The 24,107-nt window shown below is 32.9% G+C and overlaps 3 protein-coding genes across 7 annotated transcripts; 1 reads left to right on the top strand and 2 right to left on the bottom strand.

Moving 5' to 3' along the window:
• Window positions 1-995: 995 nt before the first annotated feature.
• Window positions 996-16,473, bottom strand: LOC109803179 (DNA primase). 4 transcript variants are annotated; one of them, XM_020364632.3, is made up of 14 exons: window positions 16,334-16,473; window positions 16,036-16,199; window positions 14,800-14,975; window positions 14,537-14,683; window positions 14,378-14,429; window positions 14,079-14,253; window positions 12,985-13,067; window positions 12,460-12,672; window positions 11,859-11,981; window positions 11,229-11,385; window positions 3,262-3,369; window positions 2,924-2,989; window positions 2,572-2,831; window positions 996-1,586 (listed from the first exon to the last, which is right to left on the bottom strand). In XM_020364632.3, exons 1-14 carry the CDS (start codon window positions 16,455-16,457, stop codon window positions 1,479-1,481), a joined length of 1,956 nt encoding a protein of 651 aa, XP_020220221.2. In that variant the 5' UTR covers window positions 16,458-16,473; the 3' UTR covers window positions 996-1,478. The 4 variants fall into 4 exon arrangements, with proteins under 4 accessions (XP_020220221.2, XP_020220222.2, XP_020220224.2 ...); XM_020364633.3 differs by having other exon boundaries at window positions 996-1,583; XM_020364635.3 differs by having other exon boundaries at window positions 11,859-11,975.
• Window positions 8,288-9,921, top strand: LOC114916238 (uncharacterized). The gene is made up of 3 exons (XM_083075825.1): window positions 8,288-9,182; window positions 9,269-9,655; window positions 9,740-9,921. Exons 2-3 carry the CDS (start codon window positions 9,469-9,471, stop codon window positions 9,889-9,891), a joined length of 339 nt encoding a protein of 112 aa, XP_082931951.1. The 5' UTR covers window positions 8,288-9,182; window positions 9,269-9,468; the 3' UTR covers window positions 9,892-9,921.
• A 999-nt stretch (window positions 16,474-17,472) lies between the features above and the next one.
• LOC109804331 (DUF21 domain-containing protein At2g14520) lies at window positions 17,473-24,107 on the bottom strand. Of its 2 annotated transcripts, XM_020366146.3 has the most exons (12): window positions 23,417-24,107; window positions 22,308-22,384; window positions 21,980-22,063; window positions 21,773-21,886; window positions 21,178-21,264; window positions 20,969-21,108; window positions 20,675-20,762; window positions 20,342-20,415; window positions 19,691-19,821; window positions 18,678-18,901; window positions 18,063-18,109; window positions 17,473-17,846 (listed from the first exon to the last, which is right to left on the bottom strand). In XM_020366146.3, the coding sequence occupies exons 1-12, from the start codon at window positions 23,604-23,606 to the stop codon at window positions 17,702-17,704; spliced, it is 1,401 nt and encodes a 466-aa protein (XP_020221735.1). In that variant the 5' UTR covers window positions 23,607-24,107; the 3' UTR covers window positions 17,473-17,701. The 2 variants fall into 2 exon arrangements, with proteins under 2 accessions (XP_020221735.1, XP_020221737.1); XM_020366148.3 differs by lacking the exon at window positions 21,178-21,264.

Below are 24,107 nucleotides of genomic sequence, written 5' to 3'. Positions count from 1 at the left end.
ATTGGTCCTTCAACTTATGTCATCAAGACTATATGTACGTAACTTTATTTATTTTATAACTTTATTGCTTGTCTTTATAAGATTTATTTTATTATCTTATATTAATTATTTTTTCTTCATTAAATATCTTTAGTTAATTAACAATTTTTTAAGACAAGAAATATTAAATGTTGAAAATTAATGGGATAAACATTCTTTTGTCTTGTTAAGATGAAGATAAGTAGATACAATTTTCAAATACATCAAGTGAAAAGAGATAATTAATTTTAAAGAAACTTACAAATGAATTTGACTATAAGCTAATTGGACACATTCAAATAAATGTTTGGTACCCAGGTTTATTTTAATAGTTTGTAACTTATTTTCTTAAGTTACTTTAATTAACTTATAAAAACTAGCTGGTTTGTGAAAATAAAATATCTAATAACCTATTTGATTTTTATCTTCATTAATTATCTGTAATATTTTTTTTCCTCATTGTATATAAACCCTTTTATATTTATCAACTAATATTACTAAACATTAAAATTTAATCAATTAATTTATAATTTTTTACTTTTTAATTCTTAAATTATAAGCTAATTATATTAAACCCATTCTAAATTAATAAACTTTCTTTTTGGTTAAAATATATCATGTATCAGGACGGTAGTATTTAGGATGCTCCTTTAACATTATTCTTATTTTTGCACAATTTACTATACTACACCAACAATATATTATTTATGCTTTATATTTAGATCCTAACAGAATCCGACCTATTTGTTATATTTATTTTACCGGCTCACCATTAATAATTTTCTTTTTTATATTTGATTTACCTTTTTTCAAATTTGAGTCAGAAAATCACTAGAAGAAATAAAAGTATAAAACTCAAGAATTACATTTTAACACAATTGCATTCTCATCAATCAAATTCCAAACCGTACTTTAGAACATTTCCTTGCATACACGTTCATGGTAGATCAATAATTTTCTAATAATGTCCGTTACTATTTCAAAAACACCTGAATAACTATAAACTCGATTCATAAATCCTCTTTACAATATTTCCCAAACATACACTTTCGGAATTCGGAAATATTTAAAACTAATTCTCTAATACGGGAATGGCTTTAACAAAATTGCTATGGAATGAAGTTAATAGAAAAGACTAAAAAAGGAAATAATAAACCTACATGTTCACTCATTTTGTTCAACTACGGACAAGAAAGTCAGAAATGGATACAAATGGCTAAGAACTGACTTGATTATTTACCTATACATAACAAATGGTTAAAACTTACAGAGAAGCTCACAGTTCGCTTGTGGAATCAGCTGGTAATCCTCTGCAAGAGCAAGATCAATTCACAGGCTCCCTATGTTGTTTGCGGCTAATATATGCAACATGTGATTTCTCTGGATTTTTAGCTATCAAGTCCTGAAGCTAATTGTTGATCTCACAAGTAGAAAATTCTTTGTAAATATCCCAAAAGGACTTACGTGGCACAAAATTCTTGTTGACTGAAGCAGTTTAGTTCAGCCTGGGATGCAGTTTTTTCTGCAGCCAGCCACCACTCCTCATCTTCATCATCAATTACTTCCTGCTTTAACATATTTTAAGAAACTAATATTCAGTGTTATGTTCATGTGGCCAATTAAGATAAATAAAACATCTTCAGCACAATAATGCTCTAGGACAAAGGCCTTTCTCGTGACAAGTTTAATATTTTGTGACTTTTACCCTCATGATGTAAGGGTCTATCGTATCGATGTGTTATCCACCATTAAGGTCTATTAAGATACATGATACATCAGTGTTTTAAGGGTCACTGTAAACTTCTCGATGTATACAGTCTGTTTTATCAAGAGAGATATTCATGGACCAAAATCCGGAAGTAAGCAAATACACTTCAATAATAATAAATAAATAACTCAAAATTCAAAAACAAGCCATGTTAAAAAAGGTTAAATTACTATGTTCTATAGATTTCAATCAGTAATTGACTCACGCCAACACAACACATTCAGGTACACATACAAAACTCACCCACGCTGCACGTGGGTAGGGATAAGATTGTATTTTGCTCCAAATGAGCGAAAGGTAAGATCCCATCCTACGTCCTCACTCACTTGTAACCTAGTTCTATAATTGAAGACCCATTGGAAAAAGTCACAATAGTTAAGGATGATCAAAGGCCAAGTTGGGTCGGATTTGAAATAAAACCAAATCTAAACCGATTAAATAAGAGTTTAGTTAGATTGAGATCGTTCAATATCTTTTAAGTGACCTCAATCGAACCAATCAAACTCAAGCAAGATTGGATCAAGTTATCGGGTTCCATTCTTTACTATCCAAATTTCAATCTAAGCAAAATACCTAACTTTTTGGATTAGTTTGAGTTCGTTGAATGCACAAAGATTTGATCAGCCATCACCCTGTTGTTTTCCAACCAAAATTTTACCATATTGGAAAAAACACACTGCTATTGCCCTATTGTGTTGTGGAGAAAGATAACCAACTAAGGAGGGAGTCTTATGACAATTGTATTGTAAATGGTAGGGTTGAAAGCAAGATTAAAATGTACTAACCATAGTGCTTAGCTCTGTCTGTGTTTGCTTATTCTCCATATCCTCAACAACTCTTATGGCTTCTAACCACCAAGAATCGTTGGAATTGTCCGCAACAATGTCTTCGTATTGTAGAGAACTTTGTTCCTTGTTATCATCAAGTTGATGTCTCCATTTATCATCAACTGGCTGTTCATCGTCTAACAACCCAAAGGAATCAATTACATCTGAAGGATTGGAGAACACATGAACTGGGATTTGTCGCATGGGAGATCGGTAACCTGTTTCCATGAATTAATTAACATGTTAGAAGAGAATGAAGAACTGAGTGTGAAAAGGGTCTTCAAGCTCTTTGCTGTACATATATTATAACCTCTGCATTCTGGATCATGACATTTCTGATAATAAACGGCCATTCGTAGATCAACCACGTATATGACTGGACCAATAAATCATCAAATGTATTAGAATGTTGCGACCAGATAATAGAGAATACAACAAAATTAAAGACACGGTTCAATCATAAATAATATACAAGGAAGCTCTACTGTATAATCATAAATAATATACAAGGAATCTCTACTGTATAAATCATTAGATCGAAAACTCATTCAAGAGTGGAGATTTTTAACATTCAGATATGGACAAACAGCAGTTCCAGCCTTCCAGGATAAATTAAAAAAAAAAAAAAAAAACTTGCAGGGGAGTTACCATTATTGCTTTTATGCTGTCTGCCAATTCGTTCACAGTATCTATTTTTTGTCATACTGTAGACCATGAGTCCAAATTCCGAGAAAAAATACCAGCTTTGAATTTTTCCTATAATTGCAGAAAAGTATCAACAGTGAGTAGGATTATACTGAAATCTCATGCTTGAAAATTTTATGGACAGCATGAAACCAAATATCAAGACGTTAAGATAAACTGATAAGCAGTAAAATGAAAATAATCCAAAACAATGAAGAATTTTTTCAAATGGGGTCGACAAGCAATTTGTCTCTAGATTTGGAGTCAAGTAGTCGTCTAAAATCTCAAGTCAACAGTTGAGCTCGAGATTAAAGAGATAACAAAATGTATTTAAAAGCGGTGATAAGAAACTTCTACTGAAAAACAAATAACCAATGTAAAGTTAAAAGTTACCCATCAGATTTCTTCAAGGGAAATTCTTTTGATCAGATATGGCACAAAACTTAAGTTTTATTGTGCCGAGAAAGGTTGAAAAGTCATATATATATATATATATATATATATATATATATATATATATATATATATGAAACATCTGCAATGAGAATGTCGGTGAAGTCTCTGAAGGACCAATAATGCAAGTGGTGTATCTATGCACCATGAAAATTGACCAATAATGCTTGTTTCCTATGGCTCAAGAACCTCAAAATAATAAACGGTCGAGATATTTAATCTATAAATTTTTTATGATTAAGATTTTAAAATTGTAGATCAGTCCTTTTGTTTTTCTTAATTGTCAATCTTTTTGAGGGTTTTGTTTTAGGGTGGGCGAGCGGCTCCGTCCTCGGCGTCGACACCAAGAAGATCAAGCCTCCCCCTCTCCACTGCGATTTCAGGGTCCGGACCCTCTCCACTAGCGTCACCACGCTCCCTCATTGCCGCCTCAAGGCTCTCTCTCCCGCCCAAAAAGGGTTTTTCGTTGTCCTTTCCGACATGTGTCCCTTGGTTTCCGGAATCACCACCAAAGACGCTGCCTTGTCGTTTGAGCTCGGGATGCGGGCCTTGGGTTTGGCTCTCGGCAACAGAATTCACTTGGAGCCAGGTGCTGCTGATGATGATGAGAGTGGCGGAGTGTTGCGAGTTGGAGGGCACCTTGTTATCAAAAAGATTGACAATTAAGAAAAACAAAAGAACTAATCTATAATTTCAAAATCTTAATCATAAAAGGTTTATAGATTAAATATCTCAACTGTTTATTATTTTACTATTATATCTACGGTCAATTTTCATGGTGCATAAATACACCACTTGCATTAATAGTCCTTTAGAGACTTCACCGAGAATGTCTTATGAGAGGTGAAAGAGATAAATAAAAACAACTAATAGTTAAGTTGAAAATTCAATTGTAAATACTTTACTACAAGATCATTATTATTGTACTCCACAACTACCACCAACTAGTACTCTCATCAGTCATTACCATTAGTATCGTTCTTATCGTCATTATCATCATCACCGCCACGTGACCACGAAAATATCAATACTATCATTGTTGTCCGAAGTTGCAAATACCATCGCTGCTATTATCACTATCGTCATTATCATGTGGCAACAACAAATGATGATGAAAAATGCAATAATAAAAACGATAGCAACAATAGTGATTGGGTGATGGCAACGATGTTGGATATGAAGCATGTTAGGTCCAGAGTAGGCTTAATAGTTACTCACAGCTAAAATAAGAGATGAGTAAAAAAGAGACAAGGGAGAAAATAACCACAGTAAAAATATTATTTACTGAAAGGGAGGAAATTACAACACTTCTCTCTCTATAACTTACTCCTTTGAATTAGGAGACTACTACTACCGAGAACAGATCTCAAGGTGTATAAGAGAGGAAGAGAGAAGAGAAGAAGATTTGGGATGAAAATTATGGTTTTCAGCTTCCCTATTTATAGGAAAGTCCCAATGGCATTTTCGTAATTTCTCCTAAACTTTTAATATTATTTTATTATTATGTGGGACCCGCTTCTAATATAAAATTAGAAAACCACCGAAAGGTGGTGGCAGCTGTACGCAGCTGTACCTAACATTTCTCCCACTTGAAGATTATGATTAAGTTAATCATATCTTCACACCATTTCTTCTTTATTGATACTTCATGTTGCTTATGTTTCCAATAGGCCAAATAAGGATCGACACCATGTAAACTTGTCAGTGTTGACAGGCTTTGTCATTACGTCTGCTATATTGTCTTTTGTATGGATCTTCTGCATATCCACTTTTCCTTCTTCTACTACTTCACGAACAAAGTGATATTGAATTCCTATGTGCTTTGTCCTGGAATGAAAGGCTGGATTCCTTGCAATGTGCAAGGCACTCTGACTGTCACAATACACAGTAATTTTCTCCTGCTTGTGCCCGAGTTCTTCCAATAACCTTTGAATCCAAATTGCTTCCTTGCATGCTTGCGTAGCTGCCATGTATTCAGCTTCTGTAGTAGATAGAGCTACAACAGTCTGTAACTTAGACAACCAGCTCACTGCTCCTCCAGCAAGTGTAAACACATAACCTGTAGTAGATTTTCGTTTATCCAGATCTCCTGCAAAATCTGAATCAACATAGCCTCTGACAACAAACTCCGATCCTTCAAAACATAATGCAACATCTGAGGTTCCTTTGATATATCTAAGGATCCTCTTTACAATACTCCAATGCTCTCTACCAGGATCTGCCATAAACCTACTGACCGCTCCCACTGCTTGTGCAATGTCTGGTCTCGTACAAATCATGGCATACATAAGGCTTCCCACCGCTGATGCATACGGCACTCGAGACATTTCTATCCTCTCTGCTTCGTTGCTAGGACTCATACTTGAGGATAATTTGTAATTGACAGGAAGTGGGGTCGAAATTGGCTTACAGTCTTGCATGTTGAAGCGCCGCAAGACTTTCAATAAATAATTCTTCTGAGAAAGCCAAATCTTCCTATCCTTTTTATCTCGGTGAATTTGCATCCCTAAAATCTTGTTTGCTGGTCCCAAGTCCTTCATATCAAACTCCCTAGCCAATTGTGCCTTTAATTCTTGGATCTGATCTTTGTTGGGGCCTACCACCAACATGTCATCCACATACAACAGCAAGATGATGAAATCATTGTCATCAAACCTATTGTAGTACGTACAATGGTCTGAACTCAGTCTGTTGTAACCAAGGCTAATAATGAAGGAATCAAATCTCTTATACCAACACCTTGGCGCCTGCTTTAAACCGTACAGAGATTTGGTCAACCTACAAACCAAGTTTTCTTTTCCTTGTTCTTTAAAGCCTTCTGGTTGGAGCATATATATTTCTTCTTGGAGTTCCCCATGAAGAAAAGCAGTCTTTACATCAAGTTGCTCAAGATGTAAATTAAATGCAGCACACATAGCCAGAACAACTCTGATTGTGGTTAATCGGACAACTGGCGAGAATATCTCGTTAAAATCAATGCCCTCTTTCTGAGCATATCCCTTAACCACCAATCTTGCACGATATCTCTCCACTTGATCATTGCCATCACGTTTGATCTTATAGACCCATTTGCAACCAATATTGTAGGGCCCGCTAGTCCACCCGTTCCTCCACCATAGTATGATATTGTCCGCTTTGGGCCCAAGCCCGCACGGTTTTGTTTTTGGGCTCCTTCCCAAAAGGCCTCATACTATGTGGAATGTTGGACACTTATAAACTAGCCAATGTTCCTTCATTTTACCGATGTGGGACTTGGGATGAATCCCAACAAACCTCCCCTCAGACCAAGGACCACATGTCTCGTGATCTCCTCCCCTCAAGCGATAATCCGTCACCATGTCACCATCTTGTACCGCCGTTAACTCTACGGGACACGCCGCCTGAACACCACAATATCAGGAAGACTTTCGACACAAGGCACCAAGTTCGAATCTCCATCGCGAGGCACAACACTGAGGGTCTTCCCGCATCAAACCCAGACGAACCGTTGGCTCTGATACCACTGTTAGGTCCAGAGTAGGCTTAATAGTTACTCACAGCTAAAATAAGAGATGAGTAAAAAAGAGACAAGGGAGAAAATAACCACAGTAAAAATATTATTTACTGAAAGGGAGGAAATTACAACACTTCTCTCTCTATAACTTACTCCTTTGAATTAGGAGACTACTACTACCGAGAACAGATCTCAAGGTGTATAAGAGAGGAAGAGAGAAGAGAAGAAGATTTGGGATGAAAATTATGGTTTTCAGCTTCCCTATTTATAGGAAAGTCCCAATGGCATTTTCGTAATTTCTCCTAAACTTTTAATATTATTTTATTATTATGTGGGACCCGCTTCTAATATAAAATTAGAAAACCACCGAAAGGTGGTGGCAGCTGTACGCAGCTGTACCTAACAAAGCATGGACAAGCCTTCATATGGTCGTGTGCCTGTGTTGGAAACAAATCTGACACGAAGACAACACTGACACGGCATGGACACGACCCACCAAAATCTGACATGGCCCAATCATCAAACACTCCAACACAGACACAACCCAACCTCCAGACACGGCCCAACACTCGGAACGCATAGGTAAGCAGGACGAGGGAGCACAATTACAGATGACAAAATTACCCGTACTGCAATTAAAATTTGCCACAGATAATAAGTAACCTAAATGAATACTTGCGTCTAACGAGTAAAAATATTTTTGTATCCGTTTATAAACGGGAGAGGGCGATTATGGTAATATGTATACGCGTAAGTATCTGTTAAATAATATTAACTAAATATTTATATTCTCATCTTATATTTTAATATTATTTTTAATATTTTAAAAAAATTATCATTAATTACAAATTTAAAAATTAATATTAATTATTTATTTTTAATATTTTAATATAATTAACATTAAATATAAACTAAAGATTATTTATAATATTTTTTTAATTTTAAAAAAATTCATTAGCATCTAGAACACATGCGAATATAAATAAAATTCAGTTACTCACTTAATAAATATCCAAACAAGTATGAGACCGGTAAGATACAAGAGGGATTTTTAATTTATAAGGCGGTTAAGGGTCCCTTTTTATTTTGTCTTCATGCGTCCCATTATCATCCCTAAACACAATGAAGATTGTGTGAATCAAAAACGCAATTCATCATGATTGCACTGCACTATGTGGATCCCTTGACGCAGATGATTACATTGTGGAGGCGGTAGCAACCCTCAGGGATGAAGGCGTCTAGGTAGAGGGAGAGGCCAGTCTAAAACACCCAAGGCCATGGAGACAAAAGATGGTGGTGTCAACGGAGAAGACGCAAGGGAGGGCAGAGAAGGAGGAGAGGTGGTCGTCCAAGGATAGGCAGTGGGACTCGATGTCAGAGGTCTAGAGGGTGAAGTAGAGGGGGAGGCAACGAGGGTAGGGGAAGGGCTGGAAAGGTTTGCCTAAAGTGTGTGATTCCACTTGTAAAAGTGTTAAGGCTTGTAGATGGGGATTCGAAACCAGCCATACCATACATTTATGAAGCAATGGATAGAGTCAAGGAGAAAATTGCTGAAAATTTTCAAATGCAAGAGTCAAGGTATAAAATAGAGTGAAAGATTATTGACACTGGGTGGAATTTACAACTTCATAGGCCTCTTCATGCTGCCTATTATCTCAAGTTGCCTATTATCTCAAGTTGCCTATTATCTCAATCCTAAGTAAGTTATTTAAAACTAATTATCATTTTAAGTACTACTATTTTCTTTGTACCTAGTAGCTTTTTTGTTTCTTATTTAGTTAGGTATCATTATGACAAGAACTTCAATCCGGATAGTGAAGTGTTGATTGATTTATATGAAACCTTTCAAAGAATGGTTCCGGATACAAGGACAAGAGTTATAATGGATCAACAACTTGAAAAACTCAAGGGAGCTAAGGAGATTTTTGGAATGGACATGGTATCCCTATAATTTTTAAACTTTATAAATATCATAAAGATAATAATTAATAATAACTTTGTAAACTAACTACATTTTTTTTATAGCTCTTTGGTGGGAGAGTTATGGTGGAAGAGGTAAAGAGTTACAAAAGGTGTCCAGGAAAATTTTGAGTCTCACATGTAACACCATGGGATGCAAGAGGAATTGAAGTACATTTGACCAAGTGCATACTAAGAGAAGAAATCGATTGGAGCAACAAAGATTAAATGCACTTGTATGTGTTAAATATAATCTCTAACTTGAGATGAGGCAAAATAGTAGAGAAGAGAATGGGAATAACTATGATCCCATATACTTGTCGGATATTGAATCCGTTGATGAGTGGATCACCGAAAAGGATAATCGTTGCTTGCCTATTGATGCCTCATGGATGGATGTATATGAGTGCTTTGGTGTTGATGAAGGAGCTCCAAACAAGAAAAGGAAGAGAGGTAATTATTTATATTTAGAAGATAATTTAGAACTTGGAAGTTGGAATTAGGACTAGACCTTATTATTTTCTTTTGATAACATAGGTCCAAGGAACTTGAATGCCAAGCCTGATAAGGAAAAATCAATAATAGAATATGAGGAAGAAATTGAAGATAATGAAGGAGAAGAACTTTTAATATTGGAAGATGAAGATGACTTTAGTAATGTAGATCTTAGGATTGGGGATGATGAATGATATTGGATAGTGGCACCTTGTGTTTATTTTTTGAGGCTGTATGACTGAATTTATACATTAAATATTTTTAATAATAAAAATTTATAGTAGTTAAACAAAATAAAAAAATTAAGAAAATAAAATATTTAAGTTCTTATATTAAATTTTTTATTACTTAAAATATTATCTAAATTATAATAATAATTAATAATAAAGAGAAGTTACTTTCTAAAAAAAATAGTGAAGTAAAAACCCCCTTAACCTAATTAAAAGATAAAATAAAACTTGGCCCATTTGGCCCAACTTTTCTAACCCTAATTATTTTTCCTATAACCCTTCTAATCGTGAGCCGTCGCCGCTGCCTTCCCTCTTAGAAGAAGACAGATCTGCAGATGTCGGAGCATACAGAGCCACCGTCGGAGAAGACAGCCGCTGTCTGTCTCCCACCTGCGATCGCATCGCCACACTCAGCCACTTTCACGGCCACTCCAACCGGTCCTTTAAAGCTTTCCGCAACAAACTCTTTGTAGCGAAACAGAGCCGCTCTGCTTTGACGCGCCGCAATTGCTGCCGCGACAACCGCTATTAACTATTATGTTTCAGCCCTAACCCAAAACGACTGTTTTGTGGAGAACAAAAAAATATGTGATCTCTTAAACTCGGGACTGAACTCGCAATATTACACGAGATTACACGAGATCACTGAGATTACTCTGAGATTACTCAAAAACGAGTTTACTCCCGAATTATACAGGTAAGTTGTCCTAATCTCAAATCTCATACGAGTTATCACGAGATCACCGAGATTACTCTGAGATTACTCAAAAACGAGTTTACTCCCGAATTATACAGGTAAGTTGTCCTAATCTCAAATCTCGTATGAGTTATCACTAGAGATTGACAACCATATATATATATATATATATATATATAATGTCTCTTTTTTCTTTATTTTACTATATCCCCATGTTCATGTGGTGTCTGCATTTGTGCTACATTGGAGGCAACTAAAGTGGTAAGAATGGTGGTAACAACAATGACGATGATGTCCATCATTTTTGTCACTCTCATCAATGGCATCACCATCATTACTATCATTATTGTTACTATTATTTTTTATGTTTCCACCACCACCGATGTTACCACCAACAATGATGGTGATGATGATAATAATTGTGGAGACAACAATTGTAATGATCTTGTAGGAGTATTTATAATTGAATTTTAATTTCAACCTTTAATTTTATTTTTATTTATAATTTAAAATTATTATTTATACTTCTTATCTCTCATAACAAGACATGCTCTCATTGAATAGTATGTGCAAGTGTCGCTACTAGAATTCAAAATAGTATCACCTGGTATATTCCCGACAGAGGCAACTGAGAGTATAAATTTGTCTAGAAATGGGAATGGTGACTTTCCCATGAAATATGTAGTTGAAACTTCACTTTTTCTAGTATCCAATGTAAATTCCGAAGGAATATGGCAAGAATTTCCAACATTACTATTTTCCTGTCAAAGTTAAACAAGTATAATCATTAAGGCATTAAGCACATTGAAGTTTAAATTTTAAGGAAGTTAATCTTATGTCCAGTTATGGTAAAAGATTTTGTGATCAACAAATCACTATTCAGTAACAGGTAAGAGTATAATTCTGATGGGTAAAAATAATACAAAAAGTCATATTCTATGTTAGACATATTCAAAAACCTATTTTAAAAATCTAGACTTAAGTCGACCTGGTAGGGGAAATTGGTGTAATATGCTCAAAATTCTAAATTTGAACCTTGATTGTACATTAAAATATATATATAATATATATATGTATGTATATATGAATGATAACAATTTATAATCTAGTAAGAAAATAAATTTTAGAATGTCGGAAATCATGATCTTCAATTTCTATGTAGCAAGTATCTTGGAACTAAAAAGAAATAAAATTGATGCAATAAAAGATTTATAAATTTAAAGCCCAAGTCTACCTCTGTATCAAAATGCAGAGTTTTTACGCAATCTAAGTCTGTTTTGCAGACCAGAAACGTTTTGCAATCGACATCCATATTGCAGATCAAGGAAGCCATGAACATGTCTTCTTCACCCTGTGACTTAAAGAAATCAAAACAGACAAATTACTAAGTGACAAAAATTGCACAAAATAGATATAAAAGGCACAACGAAGACACAAACACACTAGTTTGCTCATGAAAATGCATATTTTTGCCTTTTGTTGTGTTGACTATGACCCTACAACTGTCTTCAACAGGAAATCTTAGGTAATTAAATGGAAACAATACATATAAACATGTTGATATCCTTCCTACATGGTAAAGAAAGAAAAAAATTATAAACCCATTACCCATATGATTTAAAAGAAGAATCAAATAATGGCTGATTCTTTTAGAGTTCTATGTCCATATAATGGCTAATGTGTTCCATCTTCTGTGTTGTGTAGAGTAGTCTGAAAATACTGAAACTAAATATTTCAATTTTCACGCAATTTTCTTTTAAGAAAACCCTTTCTTAAAAATACTATTTTGATGGTATAATTTCAAATAGGAAATATTGGTAAGAAAAGTACCATACCAAGTCCTTGCACTTAAAACGCTTTGTTGGTAGAAGAACTGAACTTTTTCCTGCTTTTGAAGAAAGAAGAAGACGGAAACAACGATTCCGGGAATATACAGCAGTATCCACAAAAAGTTGGCCTGCAGATTCATTGCTGCTAGAATCTTTCATTACAAGCAATTTTTCGAAACTTTTATCTTCTCCCCTTGCATTTAGAATTCTTGAGCATATCTGGTTATATGTCATCATAGAGGGACGATGGTTGAAAGTGGATACTAAAACAAAAGAAATACCAGACAGTTGCATAACAATAACAATTTTTCCTTTTTATCAGATAACAGTAGTATTTTCCCAATTGAATCGTTCATAATTACTGAAATCAACTTATTTATATATTTATGTGTGAGTAAAGTGTCACTATGTATAGATAGTAGCAGAAAGAAAGGAGTGAATCTAATGAATACAAGGAAAACCATCCTAATGGACCTTATCCAAAATTTATCTCTAGCTAAGGTTGAAAAAGATGAGTGTACTCAAACTTACTTCTGAAACAAATGCACCTGCATGAGAGTTGTCCTTAAATGCAACCTTTGGTATGCGAACTATTATATGGCGAGAGAACTTATCTGCAAATGCAAATAATGAGATAATAAGGGTCATAACATGGGAAAGTCATAGAAGCACCCAACAATTGTTTTACTTGTAAAAATTAATAAAACAGAAGGTGTAAAATGCTTTTGGAATTAACAAATATGTTATAATATATGAAAATTTTCATCGTATCTTAGATTATCTCTTACTTATAGTTTCCCCATTTCCCATTATCTCTTATAGAATCGGTCATCATTTTCCTTTATCTCATGATTTGTTTCCCTAATTAGTTAGAACAGTTATTAGTATAAACAAGGTTAGCACTCAACGTTTTATACATGGATCAGTACATGGAAATGGACTTCCTCGCAAGTCTCTCATTTTCTCCCTTAATTGACAGAAGAAAACCTAGCAGAAGAAATTAGAAAGTGCTAAAGGTGTCCATTGGCTCAAAGGTAAAGTCCTTATCACTTGGTATGGCACAAGGTCTTGAGGGGACTGAATCTTCCATCAATGAGGATGGATGGTCTTGAGCGGATTATCATATATCATTTAACCAACACCAATCCTCCAAAAATAAAGGCTTTAGAAAGTATTGGAGGCAAACGGATAATTGAAACCGAAGCATTTCAGGGTAAACTAGACAAGAAATACAATCTCTATATTCCACTGGTTCCAATGTTTTGGTCAACAAAGAGCACCAATGATAGCTGCTGTCTAATCTTTAACAAATCAATATTGATCCTCAAGTGTAATTAATGTGTTAAAGCCACAGTACCACTGTAACTGTTAATTTACATAGATTAGCCACAAATTCTTCGCTAAATTACATTGGGCAAAAACACAAAAGAGAGAGAAAGAAAAATGTAAACATAGATGGAAATCATGGAAGGCATAAGAAAACTACAGAATAAAGAATTGAAGTCAGGTGACAAAGTCACATTAAAAGAAAAAGGCATATAAGCAAACAACAAAAGCTAATTGAAGATATGGGCTACTAGCCTACCACATACAAAACAAGTAATATACCTGAAGAAAAACCATACCTTCAGTTGAAGAATCAAGTTCTACTACCCAATTGTGGTCTCCATGGATTGCATATTTTTCACGTAAGGCTTCTAGAACTACTGATATCAAGAGATCAACCATTTCTTCTCCATTCTTTCCTATGTTGACTTTCTTATTAAACTCCAAATCAAAATAAAGGTGGCATGGTAAACCCTGGGAGCAAAGAAACTATAAGACTGGAAAAAACAATCATGAAGACGCACCAAGATTACTCATAATGTAACTACAGCCTCATTTCTAGTTAAATCAATGAACATAAAACACACAAGATCATTACCTCTTGAATCACTTCATAATGATGACGAAATTTGGGATCCATATTCTTGTACCTGAGAGTACAGACATCAGCAATATGAATATATTGATACAAGGATCTTTATCATTACTAATTAGTAGCAAATAATGAATCACGAGAAAGGAAATATATGAAGGAAACCTTCGCCAGAATTCTTTATATGTACATACAAGGAACCTTCTTTGGCCATTACAATGGTCTTGATAGCTGAAAACATGAACATCTTCTTGTCCTTTGGCAAACTTCATTGCTTCATCCTGCCTTGGGAATGTCATCCAAACTTCCCTCCTAGACAAACACAAAGCAGGATTGAAGTAATATTTTGGTAAATAAAGTAAAAGAAGGATAAACAGATTGAAAGAGTAGCAGGTAGAACCAGAATGCAGCATCTAAGAAACAAATACCTTATGTTCAATTTCTTTTGCTGAGAGAGATCAGGACATATCTCACGTAACAGTCGCCACAATATACGAGTTGGCCTTTTGGGAGGGACGCCATGAGGAGATCCATAAAATACAATTGGAGAGAACTGCTTCCCACGACCAATGCTTTGAGATTTTCTGGCTACTGCTGATTTAAGCTGAAAGTTTAATGCAAAGTAATTTAATTTTGATGGAAAATAGTGTATGAGCCAAGTTGCACATATAAGAATAGGAATACAGCAAGATTTTAAAAACAGCATGGGTACAAGAAGTAGCAATGTACTGTGCCAAAAAAATAAAAATAAAAAGATTAGTGAATGTTTTCTGTTTTAACCTTGTATCTTGTTTTCAGAAGGTTGTATAGTAAGGAGTAAAAACAAAATATGAGGAAAAAACAATAAAAAGATACTTTCACTCATAGAAGCTTTCAAAGACATGGAACAAAGAGAAAATAAGATAGTATTATTATACTTAAAAGCGAAAATAGAAAATAAAAACAGAAAACATTTTCTCAAACCAAACAATCATCAATTAAACTAGAAGAACCAAGCCTCTTGACCAAGTGATTGTAAGGTTAGTCCTAGGATACAAGAGATCAACCTAATGCTCTCAGATTCTTGTGTATATTAAAATAATGCTTGACTAGCATAAGACAGGTTCAGTAAACACAAACTAATCATTGAATATCAACTTTAGGACACTATGTGAAGCATGTCCCTGAAAAAAAAAATAACAAACTAGAAGATACATAAAACTCCCTAACATTTTAACTCCAATTATCCAATAACAAGTTACATCAAGCAAGCAAAAGTTACATACTTACCTAAAGAGGACAACATTTAAAAGGGTAAAGTAGTAGCCAACTAATTGCTCTACCGAACCTAAATGTTGTCAACCATATGTAGCAAAATTTATATCAACATCAACAACAACTAAGCCTTATCTAAGACATGCAAATTATTCATTTGAGACATCATAAAAAGGAAAGAATCAATTTACTAATGAACCAAACTCAAATATAGTTTCCTGTATGCTTTTAGAGTTGTTTTCCTATCAGAATTAAAGTTTTATTTCAATAATCTATGTTGATATTTAATGTAAACCTTTATCATATTAATTACTGAAACAAAACTCTAGTTCTGGTCGAAAAACAGCACCTAAGTACCTAAACAACTTCATCTAAGTTTTGTCCTTTATTAATAACTTTTAGTACATTACTTTCTCAATGGAAGATTCAACGTTGGTTTTTCTGATGCGTGATAAGGGAGTTTTCAGTTCTCCTCCAACTTGTCCTGGACCTGGAGATTCTGATGGAAATTCATGCTTTGAACTCTCCTGCTCCAATCCCCTTTTGCTTCGTTTTCTTTCCCTCGTGGCGGATTCTGCAGGATCAACACATTAAATTATTTTTTTCGCTTTCAATTTAACACTCAATAATTAGAATTTTGAAGTTCACAGTTTCGTAGGGATTCGGAGAAGAAAAAAAAAACAACGAAAGGAAAACGAAGGAACGTACTGGGAGGGGTTAAACCGCACTTGAAACACGCGAATAAGCGATCGACATCGCTCATGTTGGTGCTGCTTGTGGTTGATGACATCTTCGTTTCGTTTTCTGATGAATCAGTATTTGATTTTCCCATTGGGGAATTTTTAGTTTTCTTTCGGCTTTTTCAGGCGGGAATTTGAATTTCGTGGAGAAAACAAAACCGAGGGTTCTGAACCGGACCGGTTCGGCCTGACGAAACATGGGCCTTAAAGTGTTGGTCCGACCCAAAATGTTGTTCCAGATGGGTCAGTGTTGTTGAGCTAATTTCTTCTCTTGACAAGTCCAGGTGAATTTACTTCTTTATTAAACAAACTTAACACAGTTGCTCTTAAAAAAATCAATTCAAAAATAGTTCTTACACTTTTTTATTAAAAAAAAAAAAATCATATTTTAATATAAAATTATGATTTAAATTAAATTTTGAAAACTAGAAAAGAATATGATATCAGAAACCATTATATATGTTTACGAGACTAATTTCTAAATTAGTGTCACTTATAGGAAACAAATACTAATTTAACCAAATTTACATATTAATCATCATCCACTTATGCATCTATTATTTTGAATTTATTTATAATTCATAAACATTTTTTATATCAATCTCAATATATTAAACATAAATCTCTATTATACATAAAGATGTTTTTAAGGGATTTTTTTCAAAAAGAAGCTTTTTTTAATAATTTTTAATTTTTTTATTTAATTCAATTTTTATTTTTCATAATTATTTATAAATTAAATTTTAATATTTCTAAAATAAATTATTAATAAATAAAAATAATATTAGATTGTAATATAAATTATTTATCATAAATTTAAAATATAATTTATATTTTACCGTAAAAAAATATATAATTTATATGTTTAAAAATATCTATTTATACAAATTTTAAATATAACTTATATTCTTAAATATAATATTTATTTGTATATATAATTAATTATAAATTTTAGTTTTATATAATAAATATTTAGTCTAAACATTACATAGACTAAAATACTAACTACCATTTAATTTCTCTCGAATTTATTGACTTTTATCATCTTTAAAAAGTCATATATAAAATAATTTCTAATTAGTTAAAGATATAACTTCTTTTTACACAAATCATGCATAAAATTTAAACTCTAAAAATTCGTATGCGTGTGATTTTACACATTAATCATCATTCTCTTGTCCTAAATATAAAGAGGCAGCACATTAATTTCATAATTAATAGAACTCAACAAGAAATCGATGTCACAATACTGGATGAAATCATATATATGGGACATTAAAATAAAACAACGTAGGACAAATTCTTGATGAGAAACATGGGACGTGATTTTTTTTGCTTATGGAGAAACGGGTGAAACATGGGCAGGAGTTAAAAAGCAAACTCGAGATGCGTCTGAACTTCTCCGTTGTTGACGATAACTTGAAGCCCTTCTCGAGGACCCTGATGACACTCTTCTTGCATGTTGTAGTTTGATTCTGATACTGAAACAAGATAAAGAATCAATTAATCAATGACATAAAATTTGTTTAGATACTAGTTTAAAATACCTTTGAGAATATCTCTATCGAAAATAAATTACTTTTTTAAGAGAAAATTTCTTAAAAACACTTTTAAACATGTATCCAAAAATCTTCATATAAATTTTAATGGATACTATGGTCTATGTGTGGAGTTAAGAGTATTGAAACTTTACTCACTTTTGATGGACATCAACATATTGATCAGTTTCATCCAATATATCTTCCTTGAATAATGAAAACAACTAAAATATTAGCAATCTTACAATACCGGAAACGAACAAAAGAAAGCAGTAGTTAAGTTGAAAACAAAATTTCAACAAAGTATTGAGAAAAATCCAAGTCGCAAGTCAACTAGAAATTAGATAATTAAATAATATATAAGTGAAAAACATCTATCACTTTATAAAATTGGTTTTGTAGGGTTAAAGTAGACTCAAATCCACTGTTCTAAAATATTATCAGAGTTATCCTATATCCTTAAAAATGGGCATCTATCCCAAATCATTAAAAAGAGTCACCTACCATTTATCCATGTACAAGTCTAATAATGTTGGATGTGAGAGGTGTATTGGGAAAAAGTCAAGTCTCACGTCGACTAGAGATTAGACAATTAAATAACATATAAGTGAAAAACATTCTTCATTATACAAGCTAATTTTGTAAAGTTGAGTTAGGCTCAAATTCACTATTATAAGATAAAATCATGTTACTATGTACCTATAATATGACTATAACTATTGAATTGAAAACAAAATTTCTAAGGGAACATTGATCATGGTCAGTAACATTAACCTGAAGCAACTCTTCCATCACATCTTCTAATGTGATTATCCCAACCACTTGCTCATCCGTTGTTGGAAGAGACTCTAAATTCTCAAAGGATGAACTTGCATCAGGTTGTTCTGATCTTCTTTGTGGATGATCTGAGTCACTCTCTCGATGCATGACACTCTTCAGTGTTGCACTATAATATTCTGTTTCTTGTGAAAGCCAATTTGATGCATCAGTTGAGCCTCCTGGTTCAAATGAAGAGTAAAGTCCTATAAAATTCACAGTTACACCCTTATATGCTTGCATGAAATCAACTACCCTAAAAGTTTATGCTATTCACGCAAGAGTCCTTTAGGCTGAAAGGGTGGATTAACACATAGTAGCACATACCAAACTTATTTAGAATGTAAATGCTTTATAATACCATGTCAATAGCCAACTATTCAAAAAGATAAAGTCACTAGGCAACAACTTAATGGCTGGTTGGATAAGTTTCTTTTGAAACACTTTTAGGGAAAAAAAAAACGAAAAATAGTTTAAATAAATTTTACTATAAGCTAAAACTAACTTATACATAAGTTAAAAGTAAGATTTTGAAAAAACAAATAGGGAAGAACTTTTACAATTTTGCTTATGCTTAAGCTAATTTTAACATATGAAAAAATTTATTTCATTTTTTATTTTTAATTTTCTCTTTTAAAAGTTATTTTAAAGAAAATTACTTAAACAAACCCTCAAATGATTTTCTGCGTTCCATCTATGAGAAATGAGTCACAAAACAGAAGCAACTATATGTTGCTTATGCGTTGGTTTCCATTATTTGATGTGATTTTAAAGGGCAATGTGCCTATTTGATGTAGAACCAAACACACTTTATATCAAACACATTCCAAGAAAAATATTGGACTGATGAAAACGAGGCTTATGCAAAAAATGATATCTGATGTATCATATGCTCAAATTTCCTATGGGAGCTGAGTTTGGCTCGTTGATGGTATTGATTTTGAATGTGAATTGTCTGTGTAGAATCAGACCTGGAATTTTTCCTTCTGTATCAATTGCAACAGTTCTGGTGTTCTCTTCACACTTGAGGACAACAGCCATGTGACTTTGACCCTTCTTGAATTGATTCAAGATATCATACAGTGGCCAATCTTCACCAACTCTGATAACCAAAGTGGAACATCATATCATAAACTTAATACTGTTAACTAGTAAGATTAATGAATTATTAGTACATTCTGAACTTATTATAGCATTATTATAGCTAAATAGTTATGTTGTTTTTTCCTTTATTTATTGTTCATCTTTGCCTTCACCTTCATCTTCATCATTATTGAGCTTATTTGGGTTAACTTCTCCAAAAATACTTCTAAGAGAGAAAATAGAAAGGAAAAATGAAATTAGTTTTTCCACAAGCTAAAATTAACTTCTGCGTATGCTAAAATAAGATTTTGAAGAAATTAATTAATAAAAATGAACTTCTATAAATTATCTCATGCATAAGCTAATTTTAACTTAAAGAAGAAGTTTATTTCATTTTTTTCTTTATATTTTCCTCTCCTTGAAGTGCTTCTTTAAGAGTTTACTCAAATAGGTTCATTGGCATCTTCCTCTATTGAATTTATTTGTTTCAACCAAAGATATTTTATCATCAGCAAAAGTAGGGAAAGAAATTTTCACACCTAGGAACTCTCCTGATATTCGTATACTTAATTGGCGTCTCATCTTGAGGATGACAGAAGATTAAATTCTTGACCTAAATCAATGTTGAACAGGCAATTCTGTTATATACACCAAAAAGCAAGGATTAACTATAGTTCAGAAACCTTGAGCAAAGCCTTCCCCTTTTTCAATTGATAAATGCAAAAACATACAATATATAATGTTCTACTTATATTGGATAAACGATTTGCATATCAGAAGAAAATGTCTAGATGATTCAATAAAATGAGACCCTCAAAAATGATCCAAATAGAAGTTTCTATGAACTAGAACATATCAAATTGATTAATTACCAAGATAATACCAACAATATTTGCTTCTTTTCCAGAATACACTGGTATACGGCTGTGACCTTTGCTCATTATTAAGCTCATTGTATACCTATAAAGAAGAAAAATGTAGTTTAGTAAAAGTAATGCATAAACATCAAACATAAAGATAAAACCACTAAGGCTTAGTGGTGGGGAGTTGGGTAGTATGTATAAGATCTTATGTATAAGATCTTATGTTCGAATGTTGTTGTCGTCATTGTAATTCCTACTGATCCAAAAAAAAAAAAAAATCAGACATAGACATTCGGAACATACATGTCAAGTTTGGAGTTTATGTCAAGAGAAAATGTTTCACTTATAGGGGTCATAGCATCTTTAGCAGTCTTCAGTGTCAAGTCCAAAGCTCCAGCAATTATTTTAGTTTCATGAAGTGACAACTCTCCACCTTTCCCTGCCTGATAATGAATTTGAGCATATCACAATAAAATGTTACTAAAATTCTTGAATCAATAAAACAAGCTAACCTCATTGGCATGTAAATGGACTAAAGTCTTCAGCTCTTCTCTACCTAAAAGTGCTGTGTGCCCCTTGCCAAAAAGCCAATCCAACAACTACCATAGCAGATTTGCCAACACATAAATCAAACAAAACTAAAATATCAAAATCTAACATTTAGGCTTGGTGTCCCTGGTTTATCCTGCTTATCTGTTCCATTGTGTGACCAACTGAACATGAACCTTTTCAGATACAAGCTAAAAGTGTTTTTGAAGGTTTTTTCTCTACTGAAAAAAAAAAAATCCTTTATTTTTAGTTGAGAAACTTTCGAAAGTTCCTACAAACTTATATCCAAACAAACTTTGTTTTAGCAATATTCCTAAATTTATAATTACAAATTAAAAATCCTCATTGTTCACATCCTAATTTTGATGCCATACCATGAGAAAAGCATGATATCACTAAATTATTGCAAAGTTGCAATAGGTATGAGTCTAGTAATTGAACAAATGTTGCCTGAGATTAGTTCATTGAAGGTTCTAATTGTGTGCCTCTCATTCTAAGATATGGCCAAGTGAGTGAAACAACTTGAGTAACCTCTTATTTCAGTAAAGACAGGATTACCTTACTAAGTGGATATGTAATTGGGAGGAAAATCAGCATCAGAACTCGAACAAATGGAGACAATGTTGCCCCAACACTTAAACCATATCGAGAGCACAAGGCTTGAGGGATAATCTGAGATCAAAGTCTTGGATGAGAAATGAAATAAAGGATATAATTGTATGTATGTAATTAAATATGTTAATACTAAAGTTCACTTTGCTATACCTCTGCTGCAATAGCCAAAATGGTAGCTGCTATTATTACAGCAAGCCACTCTGGGAACATTTTCTCCATAAAAAGAGAAACCCCCTGAATAACACAATTTTATTGTCAGTACTTTTCAATCCTAAGCATGGAAAAATGTGTATCTTAAAAGGACATATCCTTTTACTTAGTAAATGATTAAATCAGTAAAAACACTCTTAAGTCATGCCAAAGATATCTTTGGATTTGGTGTAATATATAGTCACAGATAAACTTCAGGTCTTCATTTAGAATACAGAAATTTACTTTAAATCAGATGAAAGTGCTTGAAATGATCTGTGTAACATACCTCCAGTGCCATTGATTTAGCTATGAGGAGGGTGCATAAAACTAAATGCTCATTCTTTACAATGGACATAATCTTCGCTGCAGATAATAAATTTCTTTTCATCACTTTTCAAGATGAAGCAGTAAACAGTTCGGAGTTTCATACGCCAAACTTTCTCTTCAATTATAGCCTATAGTTATTTAAGTGTAACTTTTTGTGTTTTTTTGTTAGATATTTGCTCACTTTGAAATCATTAGACATCATGAAATTTGATTTTACTAATCTTTTGATAAAAGTTTGTATTGCACTTGCAATGACTAGACTGATAAGTGAAAATAAACATTTTTTCCTCTACTTTTTCCTCAACCTTGTAGTGACCCAATTATGTATATATTTTATTTATGAGGTAATATGATGACTTCATTTGTTTTTTTTTTTTCTTTTTGGTGTATGTTTTATGAGACCATGTGTAACATTCTCAATAAAATAAAATAAAATGAGACTATATAACTTTCGATTTGTATATGGTTAAAGATCAAAGTTTTTAAAAAAATTGGAGTTAACACTCATTTTACTCTTAGAATTTAGAAGATGTCTTATTAGTTTTTGAAATTAATAAATTGTCAAATAAATTTTTGAAAGTGCAAATTAACATTCATAATAGTCCAAAATTCAAACAAAATGTGTGATTAAAATAATAATGTCAATGTATATTTAAGAATCAAAATGACAATAAATAATTAAATGTAATAACATACTTGAAATTCTAAAGACTTATTTAATAATTTCTTATCTTAAAAACTAATATGATCGTGCCTTCCAAATTTAGAAACAAAAATAAGTGTTTACTCTTTAAAAATATTACTTGAGTAAGAGCCTAATCTTAGCAATAATTTATTGTGTAATCCGTGTAGCTAATCTTACTTAGTGAAATAAGATTTTATTACTTATTATTTTTATTTAATTTTTTTTATAGCATGTTATATCGTACACCTATCCTAATTTTTTACTAAATTAGCATACCCATATATGTGCATGGCTTGCTCAGTGTTCTTTTCTTTTCTTTTCTTGAGTCATATGGTACTCTTAAATGAAGAAGATTTTGCTAAACAAAAAGCAATGAACTATACCTGCATTTTTCTGGATTTGAGGTTGGCCAGCTTTAACAAGAACCTCAAGATCAACTTGGCTGAAGGACAAGAGTCCTAGAGCAAGACCTGATGTGGTAGCAGCAAATAACACAAAAGCACAACACATGCTTAGTAAAACCCAAAAGTGAGTTCCACAACAAGGTGCCCTTTCCTCAAAATATGAACTCATTTTCTCTTTGGATGATGGGGGGCAGTGGTGGAAGAAGCAAAAGAATAAAAAATCAATGACAAGAATTGCAGCATGGCATGTAACAAAGAAGAATATAAGCAAAACCAAAGTTTATAACCCTCTTCAGGATGCCATTGCCTGCATGCTTAAATATAAATGTGGGGTACCCAACCATTAGGATCAAAGGTCTTAAATCATTAATTCCTGACTCCTGGGAGATTTCAAAGAGGCAATGTTGAGCAACCAACAGAACAGAATTAAGTTGAAAGGTGTATACAATTTTTTTAAATTTTGACACACATTTCTAAGGGATATGTTCAATTTATTGTTTTTTTATTATAAATTTGACATATAGAAGTGCTGTCCAATATGATTGAGAAAACTAGACATATATACCCTTCATTGCAACTCCTAGAGATATAAAAAAACAACATATGTACCTTTCAGTTTGCGTTACGTGGACTTCCTTATATCATAATGAATTTAATTTAATAATTTTTA

The sequence above is a fragment of the Cajanus cajan genome, chromosome 1 (assembly GCF_000230855.2).
Source record: "Cajanus cajan strain Asha chromosome 1, NIPB_CcT2T_4, whole genome shotgun sequence".
NCBI lineage: Eukaryota > Viridiplantae > Streptophyta > Magnoliopsida > Fabales > Fabaceae > Cajanus > Cajanus cajan.
This window is presented reverse-complemented; position numbering and strand designations above follow the sequence as displayed.